Consider the following 16,563-nt stretch of genomic DNA (forward strand, 5'->3'; position numbering starts at 1 on the left):
ATACATTGTGTTTTTTCCAAATTCATCGTACATTTATTACTTTCCATCCATTTCATAGAGTTTAAAAGATCATCATGTAACCTTTGCTTAATAACATCAATAGATTGAAGTGAAACATCCTGAGATGTATCATCTGCATATATAGAGACATTTGAGTGCTTTGGGCATTTAGGATAATCGTTAACAAATAAAATGAAGAACAATGGACCCAATATGGACCCCTGAGGCACTCCTATTGTAACGTATATTTCATCTGACAAAACACCTTTCCATTTAACACATTGTGATCTTCCGCTAAGATAAGACTGAATTCATTTCAAAGAATTTTGACAAATACCAAATGATAAAAGCTTGTGTAACAATACCTGGTGGTTTTCAGTGTCAAAGGCTTTACTAAGATCAATAAAAAGAACACCTGTTAATTTGCCACTATCTATATTACTTAACCATTTATCAATATTGTTATGAAGTGCTGTTTCGCAAGAATGCGTTGGTCTAAAACCGGATTGATCCTCCGTTAAAAGATTGTTTTTATCAAAATACTCGTAAAATGAGTTAAAAACATGCCTTTCTATAATTTTGCTCACGATTGCTAAAACTGACACGGGTCGATAATTGTTCTCCATAAATTTGTCACCAGATTTAAAAAGAGAGATATCTCTAGCTTTTTTCCGTTCCGATCCAACCACACCACGTTTTATAGACATGTTTAACAGATATGTTAAAATTTCACCAATCACACCTGAGCTAATTCTCAACAGTTTAACAGAAATAGCATTCGAATTTGACATAACATTTATTTCATTTCTGACAAAATTAATAAATATTTGGAATGCTAAAAGGCATTAATTGTTCAATTTCAGGTAATGAACTGTCAAATTTCTCTGTATGTTTGTGTCCAATGCCGCAAAAGAAGTCGTTAAAAGTATTGGTCGTGTATTTTGTATATGTAACGGGTTGTCCGGTCCATTTCTAAATAGGTTGGCGTAGCGGTTGCCGATTCCGTTGGTAAGAATTGTTTCATTTTTTTCACATGTCTTTTGGTTTTGTATTGGCTTGATTTATTGCACTTTCCACAAATTCACGTTTAGCATTGTTAATTTTTGTTCACTACCCTGTTTCTTGCGGTCTTATATAATTTCCAGTCGGATTTGTCACGTGACTTTATTGCTCGGCGGTGTAATATATCCCTCTGTCGCATTTCTGAAAGAATATCATCATTTATTCACTTATCAGAGTCACTGCGGATACGTCGTTCTTTTATCGGCATATGCTTGTTGACAACTGTCATGAACATAGAATGGAAAGGTGACCACATGCTATCGATGTCCGGTAATGATTTCAGCGAGTTCCAATCAACAGCATTAAGATCGTTGATAAAATATCTTTCAATTAGTTTCTTTTGATCTCTATACTTTACATGAATGTGGTTAAGTGGTGAAACAGCTTGAAATTTCTTTCGTATCGAATATACAAGGTGATGATCGCTCAGCCCGATTGGCATTACTCCCCTGGAGCTATAGAACACGGGATGGTTAACATATATATGATCTATCAACGTACTGCTATCGCACGTCACACGGGTACGCCCGTTTATCATTTGAGTGAGACCGCATGTTTCCATCGCGGATTTAAAACTTTAATTGGTCTATATTGAAGTCGCCCATGATCACATGTTCGGTAAAGGAAGTTGACAAATCCTCCATCCGCTCCTCGACATCTTCTATTCATTGTGAGTTGGAATCGGGCGGTCTGTAAACAACTCCTACATTGATTTTTGGTGAATTAAAAAGTTTGATATCTACTGTCAAAAATTCTAAATTTTCATCTTTGCATAATTATGTTCATTGCAGTCTATTTTTCTTTAATAAACATGAGTACACCTCCTCCATGCCGATTACGAACCCTCTTTATAACAGTGTATCCTTTGATTTTAATTTCAGAATCGGAAATATGACAATCAAATTTGCTCTCTGTGACAGCAAAAACATCAAATATTCCATCTTTTAGTAAAATCTTGATTTGGTCAAGCATATTGAGAATACCACATATGTTAACATGAGCAAATTTGATACCTCTAAGTAAAGTTGTTAAAATTTCATTCACACTCGGATCCACGGTGGAATTTCCACTACAAATATCTATACATTAATCACAGATCCACCCAAACTTTCCAGGTCCAAATTTTGTGTTTAAAATTTGTTCTTTATCACAGCAAATACATAGATAATCTCCAACTGGACCGGGATTTAACTGTATATCTCTTGACAACAATAAACATAGAAACGTCAAGAGTTGATTTGTACTCACTATGCTCGCTCTTGTTCCTCATCGATCGATTGTTTTGATTGAAATTTCCAAAACTCTTTAAAATACATTGAAAATAATTTCCTAGGAAACAAACATGAATGACTACATGTTTAATTATTGGTAGGTGTCAATATGGTTATTAAGATTCATAGACTGTGATTGCAAATTGACATTGACTTGATAGTGCATGCGTGTGATAAAGGCTCAAATGCATCCTTTGGATGTATTATTGTATTACGTATCAATTTTAGACGATCATCCCGTTATGTTGGGTTTTTTTCTTCAAATTTACAAGAAAAATACACGTACAGTTCTTCTAAATTGACGAGACTGGAGAATGCTCTCTGTGGTATTTCTGTTATTTGATTGTCATGTAGCCACCTGAAAGAAAAATAAATGTATATAGTTAGTCAGTGCTGTCTCTGATATAACATTGATATCGCAGAAAAATGTTATACGCGTTTTTAAATAAAAAGGTTTTATGACAATGAGTATCACGATTCATAGCTATTACTCTACTTCTTCACAATATGAGCTTAAAAACATAGTGGAATTGATGTGTTGGTACTTTCAAGATAGTCAATTTATTCTAATTCAGAGAAGTACCATAATATGATTCAATGAAAATGTGTTTTGTTAAGAAATAAATGAGACAAATGGTCTAACGATTTAATACAGCAAATCATAATATTCACAAATATTTTCTTTGTTATTTTGGTATAAAAGACATTGATAATATGTACGGTTCTAGTCTAACATCAACACTGCGGTATGGTGAACATGATTTCTGAAAGTCTATAGATAAATAGATAGATAGATAGATAGATAGATAGATAGAGAGATAGATAAATAGATAGATATATATTTAGATATATAGATAGATAGATATATTTTGTATTGTTTATAGCAGTTATGAGATTGATCACTGTTCGTTAACTTCAATTTAAACTATATTTTATTCACAATGTGAATGGGATCGGACAGCAGGCATAGCCTATTTAAGCCCTCTCCCTAAAGTTTGTTATCTTCGCCTTTCATATATATATATATATATATATATATATATGTGTGTGTGTGTGTGTGTGTGTGTGTGTGTGTGTGTGTGTGTGTGTGTGTGTGTGTGTGTGTGTGTGTGTGTGTGTGTGCAAGGTGAAGATAACGAACAGTGATCAATCTCATAACTCTTACAAGCAATACAAAATAGATAGTTGGGCAAACACGGACCCCTGGACAAACCAGAGGTGGGATAAGGTGCCTAGGAGGAGTAAGCATCCCCTGTTGACCGGTCACACCCGCCGTGAGCCCTATATCCTGATCAGGTAAACGGAGTTATCCGCAGTCAAAATCAGTGTGCCAAGAACGGCTTAACAATCGGTACGAAACACGTCAGACAGCATTTGACCCAATGCGAGGTTGTATTGACGAACTAGATCGTTATAACGACCATAGAAATTGCGAAATATATATATATATATATATATATATATATATATATATATATATATATATTAAAAAAAATATGAAAAGAAAACAGAAATCCTCCGTAAAGCTTTATCGCTTTCATTACATCTTCAGAAACTTTACAAAAATGTATACATAGCAGTATCATAGTAACAGCGATTATGGCGTCAAAGTAAGCGGACCGTTAATTGTTTATATTGTGACGTCGTGGATAATGTACAACAATGATCTGGAAAAAGTACGGGAAAATCATAGGCAATTATAAAAGACTATTAAGTTTTGGCTTTAGAATACCAATGAAATGGGTTTTTTTTCCCCGTCTCTGAATATCACTTATATATATTATAATATATATATATATATATATATATATATATATATATATATATATATATATATGGTTTCTTGAATGAAAGGCAAAGATAACGAACTGTGATAAATCTCATAACTCCTATAAGCAACACAAAATAGATAGTTGGGTAGAAACGGACCCCTGGACACACCAGAGGTGGGATCAGGTGTCTGGGAGGAGTAAACATTCCCTGTTGACTGGTCACACTGGTTGACTGTTGACTGGTCACACCCGCCGTGAGCCCTATAACTTGAATATATATGTAGTTCTATACATTATCATCTCTGATCTTTAAGTTATTATCAAATATCAGAACAGTACATTTGATACAGATTTGATACCTTTTAGTTTTGATTCATTGATTGTATGTTGCTTAACATCTCCATCGGGAATTTTTCACTGATATGGAGGTATCACCAAGACCGGTGAAGGGCTTCAAATTTACGCCTATGTTCGGCGCTTACAGCCATTGAGTAGTGAGGGTTCTTTAGCGTGTCACACCTACTGTGACACGGGTCATCCGTTTTTAAGGTCATCTCCGAGGACCCGTGACATTCACACATAATGCCGAGCGTTTAGCGATGGAACTGTCGGCACCTGTTTTAACGACTTAGGTATGTCGCGGCCGGGATTCGAACCCCGGTCATCCACATCTGGGACGAACGCTTTTAGTTTTGACAACATATCAGATTAACATTATCTTGTACATATGATAAGCCAAACTATTCTGTACCCCCTAGTTAGGTGGGTGTGCAAGGCCATGATGTTAAAACCCTGACTGTCATTTGGTGAATAAATATTGTGCCTGAAAAAAAAGTTTTAACATGGGCTAACTCTTTTGAACCAAGAGAGACATAGTTTTAATATTTCATGAAGAGATGCCTCACGAAGAGACCATTGTTTTGATACCAATACTTTTGACTTATTGACCTTTACTGCGGAGTTTTACCTACTTATCAAAAACTTTAACCTGGGCTATATCTTTTGAACCAAGGGGTATGGCTTTGATATTTCACATACAGATGCTTCATGAATACGCTATTATATTGGTACCAAGACATTTTACCCTGTAACTTTTGACATTGACCAACTTATCAAAAACGTGAATATAGACTATATCTTTTGAATCGGGGGGGGGGGGGGGTTGTTGTTGTAGGATTTTGATTTTTCACATATAATACCTCATGAAAATATCTATGTTTTAGTGAAGGTATTTGAGCTGATGACATATGCCTTGAACTTTGAGCAACTTTTAGAAAGCTTTCAACTGGGCTATAACGTTTGAACAGAAAGGAATGGGACTTTGATGTCATACATATAGATGAGTAATTCGAATATATTTCTTTTGTTATCAGACCTGTTGACCCTGGACTTTGACCTTCTTTTCAAAAGCATTAACATTGTATTTATCTATTGAACCAAGTGGGTGGGGATTTAACATTTCATATCCAAATGCAGCATGTCCGGATCTTCGACATGGTATCAAAAGGTTTTACCTAGTAACCTTGGATTTTGACCTATTTTTCAAAACCTTCAACCTTTCAAACTAAGAAGAGGCATTCTTCCAGACAAGCTATGTTGTCTTCTGACAGCTCTTGTTCAAAAATCCAAGTATGCACCATTTAACACATGTCGGTATAAGTAATATAATCCTGAGGATGAAAAAGTGAAGTTAACGAAGAGTGGTCAATATCATACCATAATATGAAGTAGTTTGTAACAAAATAAACAAGGGGATTTGGTTGAGAGCATACCTACAATGATATCTTCGTAAAAACCTCTATAGCTTAAAACAGAACCGTCATATAGTGAGACACGGAAACGATTACTACCAGGTTACCAAGATCGTGATCATTAAAAGAGAGAAACTGACGTGTGTAACTGCACAATGAGATTTCTTTAAAATGTTACATCGCTTCATGGATTAGGGTTAGGATACACGAGGATTGATTTTGTTTACTATACTCAGGGATTTATTTTCTTTACTATGAAAGGTGAAGATAACGAACAGTGATCAATCTATACTATTAATACTATATCCATACTATACACTGCAGTTTATTTCTTGCTAAACAATAAGACTGTGTTCGTGTACAGTATACACATATTTATTTTGTTTTTCATATAATAGGACTGATTCTGTTTTGTATGTACGTGGAATTATTTTTACTTATTATAGACTAGCATGATATATATTTAAGATATTGTATGATTTAGTTTGATTATTATCCTTCATGGCATAAACTACACATTACGATTTATTATCTGTATTACACTGACTGTAGTCATCAATTATGTGTACTATAGACTACAGTTGGTTATTTTTAACACAGACTACTGTTGATTCTATTTACTATAGACTACTATTGATTATGTTTACTATGGACTTCTATTGATTCTGTTTTCTATATGCTGCTATTGATTCTGTTTACTATATACTGATATTGATTCTGTTTACTATATACTACAATTGATTCTGTTTACTATTGACTACAATTGTTTTTGTTTACTATAGACTACAATTGATTCTGTTTACTATAGACTACAGCAGATTATGTTTACTATAGACTACTATTTTATCATTTTTACGATAGACTACTATTGAACCTGTTTTATTTAAACTTTTTATTATGTTTACTATAGAATACAGTTGATTTTGTTTAATATTGATTACATATACCTTAATTTACATATAATTCTAAACACTAGAGATGACATTGATTTGGTCAGTTCATGTTATGGCAGATTTTGTTTATTTTAATCAATTTGAAAAGGTTTTGTTCACTATTTAGTAGAATTTCTTTTGATAACCTAGTGGATCAAGTAGATTATATGCTATGCTATACGATATTTACTTAAATTGATGCAGGTTATTGTTTGTCATCTGCAAAGGGGATTAAATAAAGTGTTCGGTTATATTCCATAACATAGGTCTAACATGCTTCATTCCTTACAGTTCAATACAAAAATAACTGCACTGTACAACATGAAGTTCTGTAGCTCTTTAATTGAATTTTTAATTTGTAGAAAACAATTCCAAACAACCAGAGAAATGTAAGCACCCACACGATAGCACAAAATTGACGGGTTAAATTTGGTGTCATACCCAAACGAACTAGACTTGAAAATAAACAGCATTAAAATTCTATGACAAAATAATAATATGGTATATCTTATGAAAACTTCGATCTATAACTTGTACTCAGAATTGCGAACAGGTAAAAACAGGTAAAAACAATCAATCCTCTGAACAGTGGTAACTTACAACACAACGTGTTATACATTGCTGTAGTCAAATCCCCAATAAGCAATCGTAAGGTTTAATCGAGGGATATTGTAATACGAGGTGGATGTAGCGCAATTATATGAATAATACGCATTGGATGTACTGTATATGATTCATGGCGGTCAATAAGGAATATTTACAAACCCCGCCACCTTATTTCACCCGCCATATTATCGGAAAGGTTTGTTTTTTCTACTCTCACTTTCGTATTTATCATTTAAGCGTTATATTCGCCTTTCATAAGATGTACGATTGATCACACTTGTGATCTTCAACTTTCGCAGGATTTCCAATAGGAATTAGATGTAACACCACTGCAGAAACTAAGTATTTCTTGTCTTTTTTTGTCTTTTTTCAATCATCTATTTTTAGTAAAATTGGAACTCGACTAAAATGTAATAAAACATGATATCAAGCACACAAAGCAATACAATTATATTCACACACTTAAAACACTTCTTGGCTCAATGGTTTACATAATACTCTATGTACTACAAGCATAGTGATATTGTCTGAGACCAAACAGTGTGTCATATATATTTCTGACTCGCATTTCTGTTTAAAACACATTCAAAACAATTTTCTGGGAGACTGACATGGGTGGCTACATGTTAAGATATTCTTAAGTGTCAATCTGGTGGATATCGTTTGTAAAATAAATAGGCTGTGGCTTGATTGTTTAATCTTGCGTGCATTTGTTAGACGCTGAAATCTATCATTTCATAAATGCCAATACGAATTGTTGTATTACGAATCTATTTTTAGTAACGATCTAGTTCGTCAAATGCTGTCTGACGTGTTTTATACCGATTGTTAGGCCGTTCTTGGCACACTGATCTCGACTACGGATACCTCCGTTTATCTGATCCGGATATAGGGGTCACGGCGGGTGTGACCGGTCGATAGGGGATGCTTACACCTCCGAAACACGTGATCCCGCCTTTGGTGTGTCTAAGGATCCGTGTTTGCCCAACTATCTATTTTGTATTGCTTATAGGAATTATGAGATTGATCACCGTTCGTTCTTTTCACCTTTTCAGTTATATTCAGTTTGTTTCGTTTTCAAATTTACAAGAAAGGTATACTTACAGCCATTGTAAATTTACTAGACTGAGGAATGCTGTCTGTGGTATGTCTCTTATTTGACTGCCGTTTAGGAACCTGAAAGAAAAATAAATGTATACAGTTAGTGGCAAATTTATTTCCGATATAACACTGATATAGCAAAAAAAAATGCAATCATTGTTTTTAAAAAGAAATTGTTTTCGACAACGAGTATTTCGATTCATAACTAATACTTCATTACTTCTTCACAATACGAGGTTAAAAAGCATGGCGCCATTGTTTTGCAAGCACGTTGAAGATAATATTCTGATTAGAATTTAGAGAGGTACCATCACACGATACAATAAATGAAACAAATGGTACAACTATTTGATATAGCAAATTCTAATCTTCACTCTTTACTATTTTTGGTATAAAAGACTCTAATAGTGCGAGCGGTTTACTCTAACATCAACACTGTAGTATGGTGAACCTGATTTCCTGAACCACGCTACATATACATATCTATGAGTGTTGGAATGCGATTTTAGCCAAGGTGGCGAAAATATTAGAGGTTTTTTAGGTAAGCTAGACTTTCGGTTTTTACATTAAGAGTACCTCATGATTCAAGATATGTAAATGAAATATCTTCCTCACATGTTTCCTTATCAGTCATTAGTATTCACCATAATAAACAAAGTTAGCTACATGAGACAGAAAGAGGTGAAAATAATCAATTGTTGACATGAAAAAAAAAATAGTTGTTCATCATAAACTGAAAAGGTATATTTGCCTTATAAAGTCTGGTTTTAAGAAATGTATATTTTTCTCTCCGGATTAATCACTAGAATTAAAAGTTGCCTCGAAATTAATTACTTCAATGAATTTGTATCGTTTCTAGGTTCGAATATTCGGTTGTAAAGTGTAAAACGTTTGTTTGGATACTATTCGTTAAGGAATGCTTGAAGCTGGAATGGCATAAAATATCGTAGCAAGACACTTTGGAGTTCATTGGAACACCATCCAGTCATTAAGGAGACATTTCCAACAGTCTGATAACACTCGGGATCGACCACGTTCTAGGCGTCCTCGTGTGACGTTGCGTCGACAGGACAACCACAATAGACTTGTGCGCCTGATAAATCGCTTCCAGACAGCAAGTTTGACTGCTCGGAACATTCCTGGACTTTGACCAATCAGTCCAAGAACTGTGCGTAATCGTCTACACGAGCCCAACATCAGACCAAGACGTCCAGCGGTGCGCCCAATACTGCTTCAACGTCATCGTATCACTAGACTACTGTGGCGTAGATGACATCTGCGATTCAGAATACAGGACTGGGCCAATATTCTGTTCATTAATGAATCCAGATTTCATTTGGATAGCAATTATGGCCGTTGTAGCGTTATCGTCGCGTTGGGGAGCTATACCAGGACGCTTGTGTTGTGCAACATCGACAATTCGGTGGAGGTGGCGTTATGGTGTGGGGTGGAATAGCAGCACACGGAAGGACCCCTCTACAAATTGTCAATGGAAATATCACCGGCGTACGCTATCGAGACGACATTATTCAGCGCCATGTGATACCCTTCATACAGGGACAGCAAAGTCACACCACTCTGCAGCAAGACAGCGTAAGGGCATGCATGTTGCACGTTTAGTCAGGGCTATTTTTTCAACAGAATGTCGATATCTTGGCTTGGCCAGCTGTTTCCCCCGATTTATCGCCGATCGATCACGTCTGGAATTAAATGGAACGGCGTCTACGCCGTTTACCAAATCAGCCAGTGACATTCGTTGATTTGGGCCAGGCTTTAACAAACTTCTGGAGCAACATCACTCAAAAATTTCTGAACACTTTAATTGCATCAATGAGGCGCCGTTGTCAAACATGCGTGAATGCAAATGGTGGTCACACGCGATATTAACTTTATTAATTCAAATTCGAATACCAGTGTCTTTCGAGTGTGCTGAAATTGACGTTATTTGACGTTAACATTGATGGATTATGAAATGTTGAAACGAATACATTTGTTAACAGTATTACAAAAATTAAAATATGTCCATTGTTATTTTTTGGGTTTCTTTCATATATCAAATAATGCACAGTTTCTTTTTTCCGCTAGTATATAAACAAATGATTTTAATGGGGCTTGTTTCACTTCAAACACCATTTATAAATCTACTCTGCATGGCACGATAATTTTTGTATTACTTTTTTTTTCAGAACGTGACCATCTTTTTTGTGTATCTATGTCGAATGTTAGCACTCAAGGTTGTAGCAATGATAGCTATTTCGGGTTTCAAAATTCACCGCAACATCGGATATTTGTTTTGATATCATTTTGATATCCTTTTCTAAGATGCATGACTCTGACTCTCACTTCTTAATGGTGAGCAGGTTAAAAACAGGTCTTGAACTCATAGTGTCTTGGTTACAACGCTATACTCAATGAGCTACCACCACCGTTTACATGATAGAATACAATATTTCAGAATTGTGGGTAATTTGTTAATCAAACACCGCTAGGACCAACGATACAAGCAAGTTCAAAGGTCCTTTCCACGCCCTGTTCCTTCTTCAGTACATACACGGATCGTTGGTGGAATCGGGCGCCTAGGAGGAGTAAACATTCCCTGTCGACTGATAACAGCCACCGTGGACCCTCTATGATGATCAGGTAAACTATAGCGAAAACCAGTGTGTCTATCTGATGGCTAGAAATATTGATCTGAAAGCTCCTCTTTAAAACCATTCTCTTATGAGGAACCATATTGGCATGTCAGGCATTCCTAACTGGTTCAAACTGATATGGCTGTACCACTAAATCAAACAGTTTGACCGAAAACAAATTTGACCATATCCATTAAATTAACGAGATATTTCGATTAAGAAATTAGAGTTTTAACTGACGATATTTTAACTCGCCGGGACCACTGTTCGGAGAGCTATTGTCATCTGCTGATGGAATGTTAGTCCCCGAGAATCTCTACAGTCCAGTTGCTAAGTACTTCGTTACTATCTTGAAAATACGAATGTATATTTAATTGCTGTGATAAAATTTAGAAACCCATTTCAAAATTAAGGGGTATCTCCCTCATGCATAGCTCTTATCCTTAGCTGAATTTGAATCAAGTCTTTGGTACTCTGTTTTTCTTTTTATTTCTTATAAGTTTCTTGTTATTTCGGATTTCCATACTTTCGGCTTGAGCATCACTAAATAGACATTATTTGTCGAAATGCGCATCTGATGTATCAAAATTGGTACCGTATAACTTTTACACTTGAAGGATAAAAAATTAACATGGACGAAATCTGTCGAACTAAGGAAGATATGGTTTCGATATTCAATACATAGATGCCTCATAAAGATAGCTTTGTTTTGGTACCAAGACTTTTGAGCTATATACTTTTACTGTGGATTTTCATCTATTTATCAAAAACTCTAAGATAGATTGTATGTTTTGTACAAAGGGGGATAGGGTTCTGATATTTAACATATAGATGTCTCATTGGGACAACATTGTATCCTGTGACCTTGGACATTGACCTATTTTTCAAAAACTTTGACCTGGGCTGTATCTTTTGAAGTAAGGGATAGGGTTTTGAAACGTCACATACAAATGCATTATGGAAATGTATATGTTTTGGTCCAGGATTTGACCTAATGACCTTGGCCTTGACGTTTTACCAACTTTTCGAAAGCTTTTACATATTTTGAACCGAAATGAATGGGGTTTGATGTTACAAATATAGATGCGTAATTAAAATACATTTCTTTTGTTACCGGAACCATTGACCTTTGACTTAGACTTTCTTTTCAAAAACATTAACAATGTCTACATCATTTGAACAAAGGAGGTAGGAATTTCATATTTCATATTCAGCATGATCTGACCTGTGATACAGTATCAAACTGTTTGACAAAGTAATCTTGGACTTTGACCTATTTTTTCAAACAGTTTAACTTTTGAACTAAAGGGGTAGGCTAAGAAGAGGCATGCTTCCCGGCTAGGTATGTTGTTGTCTGACAGCTCTTGTTCATATATCCATGTTACACACCGTTAAAACATATCTCTATAAGTAATGACAGGGGAAGATAACGAACAGTGATCATTAAGATGAAAAGGTGAAGATAACGATCAATGATCAATCTCATAATGATAATCTGAAGTAAAATTCAGCAAAATAAAGAAGTGAATTTGCTTAAGAGCATGCGTACAATGAACTCTCGTATAAACCTCCACAGCTTAAAGGACACATCTCGTGTTTTCAAAGTATACAGAATTATATGCATCTTGTCTTCCTTATGCTTATATAAATTAATTGTGATAGTTCGTTTGCTGAAGTATTGCGATAATTAGCCACAATACGGACTTAAATTTAAGACCTGATTTCAAAAAGCCTAGTTAATTAGATAAGTAGTCACGTGGTACAGTGACGTCATATGCGACCTTCGTCGATCAACTTGTTGTAAAAGTAGTGTTAGATATGTTTAAAAACTCGGGTTTTAGGGGCCTTATTTATTTACCATGGATTACATTTATTTCGATGTTGACAAATTTCCCGAGTCTTATATCTTTTAGCCACCAGTGCACACAAATAGCGACACAAATGTAGCGAGGAAAGCGAGTATAAAATCTGCATAAATTTGCAAGTAAATGATGTTTACATGGGATCACTGTCTAAACACTATTTGGTAATGTCATTTCTGTAAACAATTGCAAATAGCGTTGTTGCTTTTCTAAAATAAACAGTGCAATTATTATTAAATTTATTTATGGAGAGGTTAGATAGGCCTAAATTATGATACGATTACGTATCATTGACAACTAGACTTACTGTCACGGGTGCATATCGAAAAATAATAATAATAATAATGATCAAACTTATTTTGAAAATCACAATACCTTTAAATTATTTTATTCAAGCAATTTTATTAATCATTATTATTTTTAATCTACACGTTGTTACTTAGGAAGTAGGAGCGTGGCGTGCTGTTGTTGTAAACACGTACGCGTTCCTTAAAAAAATGAAAGCTTTATAATTCAATTCAAATTTGGGAAATATCATTTTTTATTATTTATAATTGAAAGTGCAATTATCTTTTATCTTTAAATTTCTTTTTTTTAAAACTACCAGTTGGTAGACACTGTTAGCAAAGTTCTGCCTATATGTGTTACAAGGTGAAGGTCAGTTGGTGCGAGTGTGTATTCAATTTGAGAGCAGAACGGAAAGCATATGTCGTAGGCCCATATGTAACAGTGCGTAGCTTCGATAAAACCATTTTCTCGCAGTGTATCTACGTCTTTGTCCAAGTGCTTGTTTGGAAAATTACAGGGACAAATTCTACTGGGGTTTTTTTTATGGCAAAGTTATTGTGCCGACAAAAAATATTCACGTCTTGTCCCTCATACCTTCCTTCGAAAATTGAAAAAAAAAAAAACAGTCCAAATCCTCTCTACTGACAGCAAGTACACCCTTAAACGGCACAAAACACCCTAATGTAGTGTTATTTACAAGCCGTTAATGTCATGATTGTTTGTTTATCAATTAAATCTAATATGTTTATGAAATGGCCAACAACTGTTTTCAAATCTTCTCGCTCGAGGTCGCATATGACGTCACAGATAATGGCGCGTAAAAAATCGAAGAAAATATGCATATCGCAAGATTTTAATTTCATCGCTTTCAAACTCGAAAACTACGCAAACTGTGTCATTTAAAACACATGTAAAGTAGTTTTAGGCATAAAATGAATTAATTTTGCTGAAAAAATTTAAAAGTTTAAAAATATGCGATCTGTCCTCTAAAATGCAATCGTCTTATACCCAGACAAGGGGATGATGACAACCAGGATGCTGATATCGTGATCATACCAAGATGGAAATCAAAATGTGCAACCACACATTTGGGTTGCTTTCAATTTTTTTTTTAGTTTCTTGAATTATACACTAGGATCGGTTTTGTTTACTATATACTATGACTGATTTTGATTATTATCCCTTGGAGTAAATATATTTATGGTAACCTATAACTTATTTTGATTACGATCCTTCATGACATAAACTACACTTGATGAGTGATTATTTGTGTTACACTTATTATGGCATTCAGTAAATTCCTATGCGATTGATCAGTGTTCGTTATCTTCTCCTTTCATTTAAAAGACAACTTTGCACAAGTGGAAGATTTTTTGCTGATGTTTGTGACTTGAATACATATGTAGTCGAAGATAGTATTTTAAATAGGTCACACAGTGTTCAGACAGGTGATCAAGGTTTCTGAAGAGAAAATGTCATCTAACGCAGACTGGAGGCGTTGAACGCATTCTTTTAGAACTTGACTCAGTAAAACTATCTCTGTTAATGTATGTACATAGACGGCCCTCTCCTGCTCTTGCTTCACATCACAACCATGCTACATCAGAGTCACGCATCACAACACAACCATGCTACATCAGAGTCAAGCATCACAACGCAATCACCCTACACCAGAGTCACGCATCACAACGCAATCATACTACATCAGAGTCACGCATCACAACACAATCATCCTACATCAGAGTCACGCATTACATTAGCTGTGGATTCCTACTGTAAGCGATATTTAAACGATATGTTAGGAGTCTTTTGTAAATAGTCCATACACAGTTTAGATTCCCAAACATACATTTATGTATACAAATATTTCTTAGAATAAATCAGAAACTTCCCGAGAACGCAGGTCAACCCGGAACTCACACGAAGAGCATCACTGTTTGTGTCAATTGGATTTTGGTATTGGCCCTGAGATTTTAGATTTATTTGAACTTACTTGAATGAAAGGTGGAGATAACGCACAGTGATCAATCTCATAACTCCTATAAGCAATACTTTTTTACCGAAGGGGATATTGTACACCATTTGGTTGTAAGTGAATTTTTGAATATATCATTTTACTCCATTGATGGCGCAAAAAGACGATACGCATATTTGAAAAAGAAAGAAGGGACACTAACCATTCAAATAGGTAATGTAAGAGCAGGAACTTATATATCCGGAATGTGACTCATAACTTTAATAATGCAATGTCTGAACGAACCATACATTTAGTTTGTAATGGCATGTTCAACCAAGGTACACGTTTGTCTACTTTTAAGTCGTATGCGCATTGTGTCATTAAAACTGAATCTAGTAGATCGTGGTTGTAACTTAATTCAGTGCCTATATGTTGAAAATATACACTTGTACATTTCATATGAATCCACTGCACTGGTTTATGCAAGTCAGTTATGAATCCACTGCACTGGTTTATGCAAGTCAGTCATGAACCATTAACTAAGTTTTTAACCCACACGTACTCTTTGAAAGTATCTGATCCTTCCACTGGCGTATCAAGGGGTCTAGGTTTAAGCTGCTCTTACTTTTGTATTATTTATATGAAGAAATTCAATGGTCAGTGTTTGGCATGACAAGGTGGTTTCATTTGTGTGGGCTGTAGCTTAATATCCGCCAGTATCTTTGATTCTGTTTTAAAACCACATGAAGTAGTGATGACTGATATATAATCCATTACTTAAATGCTGTTCATTATCTATATGAAATAAAGGTAAGATTCTGGTACTTACAGCTTTGTTGTATTCTCCGGAATGTCCGTCGGGATTTCTGTTAATGACCGGCCAGTACAATTCACCACTGTACCGCTACAGTTACAAACATCACACGCTCTGTCGGACGTTACAGAGATCACAGTGCCATAAAACACTAATAGCTGTATCAGTAACATAGTGCTCAATGGCTGGACGATGGCAAAGCTAATCCTCAGAAGAATAAAAAAAACATACTTTGAATGGCAAATTCAGCAGATATTGTGAACAAAGCGAAACTTGTTGCTATTCTCCTTCCGTCTTCTTTTCTTGTCGTGTAGAATGTAACGTGGCATAACACATTGAGAAACAAGATAGCAAGGATTCATTTAGATGCGTTTTAACACTGTTTGTATTAGTATTTGTATTCTAATTTTAATATTGGGAAATTGATTATAGATGATTGAGTTGTAGAACGATAGCGAGGTGACCTTTTCAAACAAATGCGATATTCTAATTAAGTGTGAAAGTAACACATGTA

At 35.1% G+C, this 16,563-nt stretch overlaps 1 protein-coding gene across 2 annotated transcripts; it reads right to left on the reverse strand.

Annotated features, from left to right (window-relative positions):
- Positions 1 to 783: 783 nt before the first annotated feature.
- On the reverse strand, positions 784 to 16,255 carry LOC130049323 (slit homolog 2 protein-like). Of its 2 annotated transcripts, XM_056146733.1 has the most exons (4): positions 16,065 to 16,255; positions 8,499 to 8,570; positions 2,620 to 2,691; positions 784 to 1,752 (listed from the first exon to the last, which is right to left on the reverse strand). In XM_056146733.1, the coding sequence occupies exons 1-4, from the start codon at positions 16,220 to 16,222 to the stop codon at positions 1,728 to 1,730; spliced, it is 327 nt and encodes a 108-aa protein (XP_056002708.1). In that variant the 5' UTR covers positions 16,223 to 16,255; the 3' UTR covers positions 784 to 1,727. The 2 variants fall into 2 exon arrangements, with proteins under 2 accessions (XP_056002708.1, XP_056002707.1); XM_056146732.1 differs by having other exon boundaries at positions 784 to 2,691.
- Between the last annotated feature and the right edge of the window lie 308 nt (positions 16,256 to 16,563).

Source organism: Ostrea edulis, chromosome 8 (assembly GCF_947568905.1).
Source record: "Ostrea edulis chromosome 8, xbOstEdul1.1, whole genome shotgun sequence".
Taxonomy (NCBI): Eukaryota; Metazoa; Mollusca; class Bivalvia; order Ostreida; family Ostreidae; genus Ostrea; species Ostrea edulis.